At 34.6% G+C, this 11,166-nt stretch overlaps 1 protein-coding gene across 1 annotated transcript in view; it reads right to left on the reverse strand.

Annotated features, from left to right (window-relative positions):
• The window catches only part of Smp_150510 (putative wipi-2), a gene marked incomplete at both ends in the record, with an annotated part of 30,945 nt that extends 26,001 nt beyond the window's left edge, over positions 1 to 4,944 (reverse strand). The window contains 5 exons of the mRNA XM_018797582.1: positions 1,432 to 1,490; positions 1,533 to 1,629; positions 2,622 to 2,788; positions 2,829 to 2,908; positions 4,874 to 4,944. Of these exons, the coding sequence (XP_018652610.1) occupies positions 1,432 to 1,490; positions 1,533 to 1,629; positions 2,622 to 2,788; positions 2,829 to 2,908; positions 4,874 to 4,944 (474 nt within the window). The remainder of the gene's footprint in view (positions 1 to 1,431; positions 1,491 to 1,532; positions 1,630 to 2,621; positions 2,789 to 2,828; positions 2,909 to 4,873) is intronic.
• Between the last annotated feature and the right edge of the window lie 6,222 nt (positions 4,945 to 11,166).

The following is an 11,166-nucleotide window of genomic DNA, read 5'->3' on the forward strand; positions in this document are numbered from 1 at the left end:
ACAAAATCCACTTCATGATTTGACAATCGAAACCACGTTAATTGAATGTGTAATGAACCAGTTTTTACCCCTTCTAATGAGGACCACTAAATGTATGAAAAAAATATTTTTAAGAAGAGATAAACGGAGAAATCATTAACTTCTTACATATAGAAGAATGAGAACTAGGAAAACTTTTAATATTTTCCGAGTGTTAAACATTTGCTACGAATAGATAAATAGTTTTAACAATATTTTAATGGCAAATACAAAACTGATAATTTTCAGGCTGTGCTGATGTATTCAAGCGATAAGACGCAGTGAGTGTAGTGTAGGGATGAGATTGAATTAATGGTGATGAATCTTTAGCAAATTCTTAGTGTTATATCCCTTGGGGAATTATGAATGTTAACTCTGAGGACTATTTATGGACCAATGTGATATGTATATTTCCTATTGTATAATTGTTAAGTAACTAAACTATTCGTATTCGTGTTCCTCTTATTATGAGCTTTATTTTGACCTATAGACTATCATTATACGATTTAACATTCTTGAGTTACCCTATTTCATTAATTACTGTTCCCCCTATTCATAGCCACATTTTGCTAGCTTCGATTGACTCATGATTTCGACTTTGAAATATACTGAAATCTCCACAAATCCCCTTCTGATTATAATCATATGCTCACTAGTGACTGACTTCAAGATACATGTCCTGGAGTTCTAGTGGGAAGCAGTGACCAGTGGAGTTCAACCACGTCTGTTGTGAGATAACAACTCACTGAAGGCAATTGGTGAAGTGTCGCTCATAATTCGTGCATCAGTTGAAGTTAGACATTGACACCGTTGGATGCCGGCTCAGTGGTCTATCGGTTAAGGGCTCTGGCTCGTAACTGGTAGGTCCTGGGTTCGAATCTTGCGAGTGCGGGATCGTGGGTGCGCACTGCTGAGGAGTCCCATAATAGGACGAAACGGCCGTCCAGTGCTTCCAGGCTTTCGATGGTGGTCTAGCTTCAATTGACTGATGATTTCAACTTTGAAATATTCTATAAACAATATGGAAGCATGTAATAGATATTTTGTAAAAAAGGTTTCTACTAATCAGGCTTTAGAAATATGTAATTAGTCTTGATGTGAACATCGCGTCGTATCACGAATAGTCGGAAGTTCGAAGTGTAAACCATCAAATATCAATTCAGTGGTTTACAGGTAACATGCTTGCTGAGAAGATTAGATATTCTGGGTTCCATCTCTGAGGGAGTTGTAGATGTGGGCAATGCTGAGGAGTCTCAAATCAGAAAGAAACAATTATCAAGCGTTCTCTGGTTCTCTAACGGTTACTCAAATGATGAAAACTATCTCTGAAGTTGAGTTACGTGTATGACCGAAAAACGGGTGATTTGAATATCCCCGGAGTTTAAAATAAAAGTAATAATAACTTCAACATACTTGAAAACTTAATGCATCGAAAATGAAAACAGTTCCAACACGATGAGAGCCAGGATAGGCTAAATAGCAATTGCTTTCATTGGCCGATAAAGCAATAACACCGTTTCGGTTAGGTGGAGTTTCTTCAACTTTATGCAGTAATTGCATATCACGCATATTATGAATAAATATTCCATCTTCTACACAAACTACTAAACGCTGTGAAAGGATAAAATGAGAAAATGGAGATAGGAATGTATTAACTAGTGACCAGTAGACAAAGCATATAAATACATACTTTTCTCAAATTCAGTGTTTATTATATTCTATTTGTACAGATATTTTTGCCTCATTAAATCATCAAGCTCAATATTTCAAGTCATATGATTGTGTGATTTAAGAAGTGTAAAGTGCATGAACTTTAAGCAAAAACATGCTTTCACCTATTGAAGGGATTTGATATGTAGTGAATAAACTCTGAAAATGAGGTACTAGTCAAGTGATTCATTTAACTCGGGCAGCCTTCAACATAGCGTACTCATAGGCTGTTCTGAGATCCGATATACAACTCATTGGGCTTCTCAGACAGTAACACTGACTTTATCCTAATTACAGGCCTGAAGGTATAACAAGATTGTTTTCGACATACGAGGTAAAACGTAACATAACGACACTTTTAAGATAATAGGTTTTCGAAAAGAAAATGAGTAAAGCGGTGACTCTTTGGTAACTTACAACCTCAACTTTCAGCCATTCTATAAAGAATACAAAAGTGATAACTAAAATACTTTTGTCAATTATGGAATACAGGGGTTCCGACCAAAAGATATTGTAACTGCTGTGTATATATGAAGACCCTGAATTCGATTTCATGTAGGGTTATAGATACGGACTGATTAAGTGTCTGTCACGGACGACTACGGCCGCGAAGTACTTATTGGTTATCGATGGCTATTTTTACCTGGAAACAGTTAATGAAGATGAGAACTACGCTCAAACTGAAACATTATCAACTGAATTCATAATCTAGAACAAACCGGTTACTCCTACCCAGTAAATCACAAATGGGGAACTTAGTAACATTCACCTTAACAAAAAAAGTAATGACAATAATTGTTCAGTTTACCAAGCTACAAGATACTACGTGTTAATTATTTTAGAAGATTAAAGGTATATTGACATTTACAATTCAACTCATCTTTACAACATACCTGATGATTCATTTTAACAGCTAATATAGTCAGGGTATAACGATAGTGGCATATCAATGTGTTTATTCTGGAATGTGCAACTAGTAGTCTGCGCATATCGTTTTGTGAGACCAATGTAACTAAGCTTCGATTAAATAATCTTCCAACAATACACATAGGATCACCGGCTATTTGTGTAAATGAAATTTTTTAATAAACACAAATTACTAGAAGAAAATGTCTCAGTCACCTGATCACCAACAGTTGATAGGAGGCTGTATCCCGTTTTTGTTCCAACTTGAATAGATCTATGGTATAAAGAAACATATACATGTATATACACCGAAGTAAGTTTGATTGATAACAGCTATCACTTTTTGAGTGTAAATTAACCAAGGTAGCATTTCAAGTGAGCTACAGGTCTCATGCCTTGTGATTACTCGCTCTTTCACAGTAAAATTATCATTCTTTTCTAAAAAATGATTAAGTGATTTGTGACTAAGGATTACATACCCTGTCATCTTAATATCAACTGACTTAAGTTTAAGGTCGGAATGCAGAATAAAAACTGGTGACTGATAAAGCTTAGCTGCTTAAGAAAACAGAATAAAATTATACCGATAAACAGAAAAAAATGTGAATACATGGAATAAAGAGTAATCAGATATTTCTAGACGACATGAGACCAAATAGATCCAACTATTGTTTATTTAGTAAGTGTCAGATAAATCCAACTTTACAGAGTTTGTGAGCTAAAGTCTGAGCGAAACGCATGATGTGTGTCAACAATGCTACCCGAACATTTAAACTCCGATGGATGTTGATGAAGTTATAGAATAATATTCTGCATGATATATATCGTGGTTTCATTTACAACTTTAGGTAAACAGTAATTTCGATTTTGCGATATTTCTTGAGCTGAACCAGTATCCAATTCAGTCTACTACTGGTAAGAGTTTGAGCTGTTACAACTCTTAATAGAAACAGATGAAAAATAATGTGTAGAAAATGAATGAGAAATAGCCGAAAACTGTAGTTGGATGCGAATAGCATTATGATTAATAGTTATGATACAACTGAAAGTAATTGCTTCAAATGATTAGATCAAGCATTGTGAACTAGGAAGGAGTTTTGTGAGGAGTCAAATATGATACAGTAGAGGTAAAAATAGAAACACCGACCGTTACACTTGTATAAAGTAAGGATAGAGTAAAATTGCCAAATTATAGTCTCTTTTTAGATATCGAAACATGTTTATTATATGACGCTTATTATGTAAATCGAAATAAGTAAAAGACTTCTGTAACCGAGTAGTTTTTAGAGGGTGATAAGCTAAACTTTTTTCTATGATAAAGAACACAATCACAGTAAACGATGTATCGGAGATCACGGTATTCGCTTACTTTGGGTTTGTTAACAAGACAAAAACCAACATTTAATGGGCATTGTAGTGCTATCATGTTTAGAAAGTTAAAACAGACATACATTTGCTTTACTGAGAATGTTGGATGAATGCGTAAAACCGCTTCACTAAGCAATTTTTTCTTCATTACGTCGAGCACTTGAGAAAAACGCTACTGTTATGAAGAGAGGAAGTTTGAAGTCCCTATGAAGATCTAAAATTAATAACTTGCGATGTGTGAGACAAGAGCTTTCTGGATAGTATTACAAATGGAAAAGTGCCAAGAAAGTTATGATTAGTTATTAAGCACAAAACTCTGTAGGGGTATTTGTCTAGAATATAACTACTTATCCACAGAGGGTATAATCTATTGTCACACTTAAATACTGCAGGTTTAAACCAAGCAGCTTAGATTGAAATACAAATTGGTAACCAAGTAAAACCTCATATGCTCGGCTTTGCGAAGAACATTTCCCGTGAGAGCTACTATTACCCTTATGGTTACATAAGTATAGTCATCATAAGGAATGACACAAGTGTGTATTGACGTAAGTTTCGGAAGTCCACGGGAGATGAGTTTAAACGATCTATGTAATGACTGGCCAACTCGTTAAAAAGGTATAAGGAATACACTATAAACATGGATCTAGACATCAGTCCTAGGACTGCCTTTGCATAAGCCTCAAGGCTAGTAAAAGCACGATCAAAGTGTTCCGCCAGTTACGTCAATAATTACTAAGCCATAGATATCTACTCGCATATCTTCAACTCTAATGTGTTTCTATTTATTTCATAGAGGAATGGAGGATGCATGAATTGATTTGTAACTACGCAAAAAAACGAACAGGAGGTAAATGTATCGCATGCTTACGTGTAATCTTGATTGAAATCGATAAACAAGATTGGGAAATTGACATCATGACGGTTGCAAGCGACATTCATAATCTAATGTAAATCAAGGAAGATGATCAGCTGACAAAGGGAAGCCCGCCAAACAATTCAAATCGCTGACATAAAGCACAAGGCCAACTTACTGGATAACGTAACACATTTAAAACATAATTCTACCAGCTTCTCTTTCCTTTCAGTATATTGTTTTGACCACAAAACTGTGTGTCATCGGTTACTATCAATTATTTTTGTTATTTAAGAGTGTAGATTTGATGCCTCCAGTTTCACTAAAGGAACCACCAACAAGCGATAGGACACTTATCAACATTGTCAGTGAAAGGGACCGCGTACGTACACACCAACTTCATCTTACCATATTCAAAATACATGGCATGATGAAATACAGATGAATTCTGAGGATTCGGTTTATTGTGAGATAGGGATTTACCATATTTCTGCTCACATTTGTATTCTACTTTTCAAGAGTTTATTCAACGGTTGTCTACGATCTCGCGAGATCTCACCTAAACCCCTATGTGACCCTGAGTATGAACTAGTTTAGGACGGCTAAGAAATTAGATGAAGTTCTTCATTGCTTGAAAATCAGTTCCTTTTACTCCATCAACACAGTCGAAGATACTGTGTTTTGAATTGATACTAGTTTTATGACAATCAATGAGTTATTCATATTTGCACACAAACAGTCAGATAACACAACGTAAATGGATAAATGAAATATGTACGAGGCCTAACCAGTGTCTGGATATTTGTTCATAGAAAACTTGAATGTATTTTAGGCAATAGGGTAGGATATAGTTCTGGAATGTAAAACCATAAAAGAATGGTAAGTTGGGAAAGTGGAATAGTGTAACAAAATGATGGGAAAATTATCACTTCATTTCGTGCCTCATCTTCGGGAAAGCAGTTAATAGGTGTATTCTTAATCCTGAAGCTTACTTTCAGAGTTCTCTGGATAAAATGAATCTGATATACTTAACCGAAGGAGGTTTAAGAGCGCACTTACTAGCCACGTTTTGGAAGTAAACGCGGTTACAAATATCTAAATATGATTTCATATTGCAGCTGGTATCTTGTGGTAAGTCGAGGTAGAATTGAATTTGATCTGATAACTAGCAATTAGCTAGACTACCCAGTGCATGCTCTTCAGCTCCGGAATAGACCGAAACGCAAGTCAGAGGAAAAGCAGTAAGTAAAACTGGATGTATTATATTGTACAAAATATTGGCACAAAAATGTACAGGGCAATTCTCATTATATCCAAAAATCATACATATTGTGAGTGCCCATGGTAACCTTCTAGCAAAATGGCAGAATTAAGGTCTAGTTTTGGTATTAGTACTACTCTGATAACAAACTTAATCCTAAAATTGTGGATTTGTCACGATCTGGCCACCTAATCTACAAGATCTTATGTGGATATCACATCATTGTCCACACTGACTAGTCGTATCATGACAATCAGCAATAAAATATTTGGCACTTATGAACGATACATTTTGGCTGGGAATACAACAATACGTTTAATATGGAAAGGTATGAGTTGTACAAGAATGACCGGGCTTGCTAGGCGGAGCCGCGCCATGCCCTTTAATTGAATGGATGTTTCCGCGTTCACAATTCTTGACCTTTCCTTAGTGTTACACGGTTGAAGATGAATATTCTCAGTAATTATATGTTCGGCTTCGAGGATTGTGTGGTCAGGAACCAATGCAACTACAAAACTACATTGCTGAGAGCTATCTAGACCGTTTATTTTGCTTAAGAAAGTAATAGATCACTATGATAAGGGCGATGTATTGCACATTGTCGAAAACCTTAGTTAAATCCTTAGATCATAAGTCTTCGCTGCTGATTGTTTAGCTCTCTGTTGTCAATAAGACGTTCTAGATAGTTTTCTGTATTTTATAGATTCGATACTCCTAAAAGATTGGATTTCGTACAGATACTCCTTACAGTCGACTGGATTATGAATACGTCAATATCTGGGGGGAAGCACGGGATACAGTGAGCAGCTGGGATGCAGCTGGACGATCTAGACTTCGCACATGATCTGGCTCTTATATCGCACACGCAGATGAAGAAGAAGACGGACAGTCTAGCAGCTTCAACAGCAGTAGGTTTTAACATACACAAAGGTAAAATCAAGATTCTGCGATACAACAAAATATGTTCGGAGACACATGCTCATTCGTACTTTGATGATGTATTGCTTTGGATGAGTAAATATGCAGAATGGTGTAACTGATTGGTTAATATTATTAGAATTCAGGAGAAGCCTGAATCCAGACAACTTAGATTTTCAAAAGTAAATAGAAAATTGTAACCTTGTTTGCTTGTCTAGCTGACTGAATAAGAACAAATCTATAATTGATTTCCAATCGTCTGCTACGATGGTTGCTCAGATGTCCTCTTCTTTCAGTGATTGTATGGACCACACAGTTAGATCCGAAAGCCATTTTAATTTCAGCAATCCCATACTGAGGTTTTGTCCGTTATGCTCGATCACCCAGGAATTAAGAATCAATTACTGACCAGTGTTCCTGGTATTCTCATATGCGTAATTGCACAGTCATTGATGAATGTCGTATTGCAGTGGTAAATATAAGAGGGAAATTCAATAACGTCTACTTGAATGGTATTTACTCTAACAGGTAGGACAAGAACTATCATATGGTTACTCAAAAGGCGAATAACTAGATTTCCCTGTCTACACCAGAGCAGACTTCACGATGATGAGTCAAGATCATCAACACGTCTTATAGCCTGGGGAGTTACAAAGACTAATAGTAATTGATTGTCAGGAGGAAGTAAGACAAATCATTCAGAATTCCATCCAATACAATGTATCGCAGGTTAAGCTCATATCGTGAAAAGAAATTGGGACACGAAACGCTTACCACAGGCTAAATGGAGAGGTTGGAACAAGCGGATAATCTTCTTGACAAAATCTGATCACCGCTCTTACGTGAGGTTAAAGAAAAGATTCAATTCCAAGGCCCAAAGCGATGGAAGATGTTCTCAGACCAAGCTAGAAGCCATAATGTAAGCTAATCCGATACATACTTAGAGATTCATGACCAGGAGAAAGCTCACAAACTAAGGAATCTGCACTCCTAAAGGGCCTAAAGGAGAACATCCTACAAACTTAAGGATGGCAGAGATATTGAATTCCAGCTTTGTAGAGCAACTTAAGCAAGAGCCTGCAATTGAAAAACGCCTCCCGACTGAAGATCTTATTAATGGTCTGGAAAACATCCGTCTAACTCCCGGGGTATTATTTAAGATGCTAAAATTCTTGATCCCAGAAAAGTCATCTGGATGCAAAAACACACGACCTATAATCCTGAAAACGTGCTCAGAAGCCATCAGCACTCACTATACCTGAACAAGCTCTTAAGAGAATGTGAGCAGGCCACTCGCACTCCAATATTCAAAAGGAGAGATAGAACGAATCCAGCCTGTTACTTACCAGTCGGAGTACCCCCAATATTCCCAGAGATAATGGAAGGACTGGTCCATGAAGAGATGTGAGAAAAAATGGGCAAAACCATAGTCTCTATGATGCTCAACACGAGTTCAGGAAGGGCTGATCATATACATCAAATCTCCTGATAGCGTGTGAAAGGTGGACGAAGTTCTAGGACGGTAAGGAACCAGTTTATGTAATATTCTCCCGTTTCACAAAAGCCTTTGACACAATACTCCATGTACTTCTAGTGGAATAGGCTGTAGAGAATGATTTCATCAACTCATTTTTATGTTGGATACGGAACTACCAAGATAACAGCATGCTTTGCGCCAAGGTAAATAGAATTCATGCGAGTTGCAGGCTCTCAACATAAAGAGCTTCGTGAGGAACGATTTCAGGTACACTCATGTTCCTGATTTTTGTTAATTACCAGTTAGATAAAATTAGCTCGGTGGCACTAGAACATGAAAACAATGAGACAGTCAGAAGATTCATGAAAGGCTCAAAGGATTCATTTGAGCTCAAAAAGAAATTTATAATAATCGAGGAATGAACAGTAAACAACGAGTTGAAACTTAACCTGTCGAAGTGTCATGTTGTGAACATTCTGACTCATTTGACACAAAGTACTTAATTTTTCCATGGGAATCCGCTCTCGATTGTCATCTCAGAGGGTGATCTCGGGCTTGTAACCACAGATAAACTAGACCAGTTGAAGATCACATGGGACATCTAGCTAAGGCAAACGCAACTCTCCACTTTATAATATATATATGACTTAGAATAAAGATTGAGGAAAGCTAGGATAGGCCAAATCGAGACATTGGACCAACCAATTAAGTCACTATTTGTTGTCTGAGCCTTGTGTTGGAGCTCTTTATAAAAGAGTTTATGTGATAAGTATAGTCAGTAATTAAAAATATTAGGTGAGATGATTTAGAATCGGTTGGAAGGTCGCAGATAAATCTACTTTTGATTTTCTCTGGAATTTTTAAATATGAATTTGATTTCATACCTTCACTATATGAATTCATTCATTCTTTTTAAACATGTTTTATAAATTAAGTTTATTTTATAATCAGAAGTGGTTTTGTGGAGATTTTAGTAATTTTATAGAGTTGAAATCATGAGTCAACTGAAGCTAGATCACCATGGAAAACCCGGAATCTCGCGAGGTGGTATCGTGGATGCGCACTGCCGAGGAGCCCCATAATGGGACGAAACGGCCATTCAGTGCTTCTAGGTTTTCCATGGCGGTCTAGTTTCAATTGAATCATGATCTGAACTTTATTTTATAATCCTTATTACCATTATTGTTTTAAATTATCTGATATGCCTACTATTATTCCATTTCACTGACCTAATGTAATGTGACAACAATGCGAGATCCCAAGTTGGCTATGGTTGTTTTAAACTTACTGAAACGTAATAATATATCTCTTTTAGTATCCAGAATCATTTTTATGAATACGAATATAATTTACCATTAGTTCACAAATAACATAACATCATTGGATATACAAGACTTTATTAATATGAGTTTCATTTTGTCTATTCAATAAACAGCAGTATTGTTCTAATTATACCTGTTCACATGGATGAATGAGTTGCTTATGCAATCATCTCTCTCTCTCTTTCTTTCTCTCCATATATATATATATAAAGTAATGATAAATAAGTATGTATAAGTAATTTCTATTGTTTACATAAACTGTACGACAAATATAAAGATTACTGAATATTTAAGTTTATAATAAATACATTATCATAAGAAGATTTTAACTATAACATATCTAAATGGATTGTTGTAAAACATAGGCAAATGTATCCAAGTTCAAAGAATCTATTGGGTAATATAATAATAAAAAATACAATTAATTACCCAAGAAACAATTAACATATAAGGATAATCAATTAATCAATCAATCAATAAAAAGTCACAACCAATGATAATAGAAGACAGATATAATCATAAATAAATAAATAAATCAATAAATAATATTGATTATTTGAAGAATCAGATGTGTTTTTTTTCTTTTTAGAAAAAAACAAACAAACAAACATCAAAAGCTGCATTATTGATTATTCAAACAATCAAAAAAAAAAAAAGAAAATAAATAAATAAACACTCGGTAATAATGACTATGTGAAACAATTTTTTTTTCTGTTTTTTTTGTTTGTTTGCTTGTTTTAAATATTCCTGAATAGTTCATTCAATCAACAATGTTGTAGTCAATGGGAATAATGAATTCATAAATAATAAGTAAATAAACAGTTAATTATAATACTAAATAAAAATACTACTTAATAAATAATAATTAATATATCACAACTATTAATTATTATGATAATAATCATAGTAATCTGAATTAAAGAAATCACAACTTTGATTTGAATAAGTATTATTTAAAATTTTAAATAATGGTTACTTTAAATAATCACAACCTTGAAATTTAAATTATCGCACCATTTTGATTGGTCGATAATATAAAGAGATATCACTGGAAAGATAATCAACATCAAGATATTTAAATAAAGTAAATAAATAAATTTATAATTACAATGTTTATTAATAAACAAATAAGATTGGATAAATAAAATTTTATATATTCAACGGTAATAAAGAATGAAAATAAGAAAAGGCTAGAACAAGTTTGTTTTCTTTAAATAAATGGAATGAATATCATTTTTATTGAATTGTAAGCCATTTGTTTGAATGTATTCAAAAGTGTATGTTTTGGTAATGTATTTAAAACTACTTATCAATATATAATAAGTTTAAT

Source organism: Schistosoma mansoni, chromosome 5, assembly GCF_000237925.1.
Source record: "Schistosoma mansoni strain Puerto Rico chromosome 5, complete genome".
Classification (NCBI taxonomy): Eukaryota; Metazoa; Platyhelminthes; class Trematoda; order Strigeidida; family Schistosomatidae; genus Schistosoma; species Schistosoma mansoni.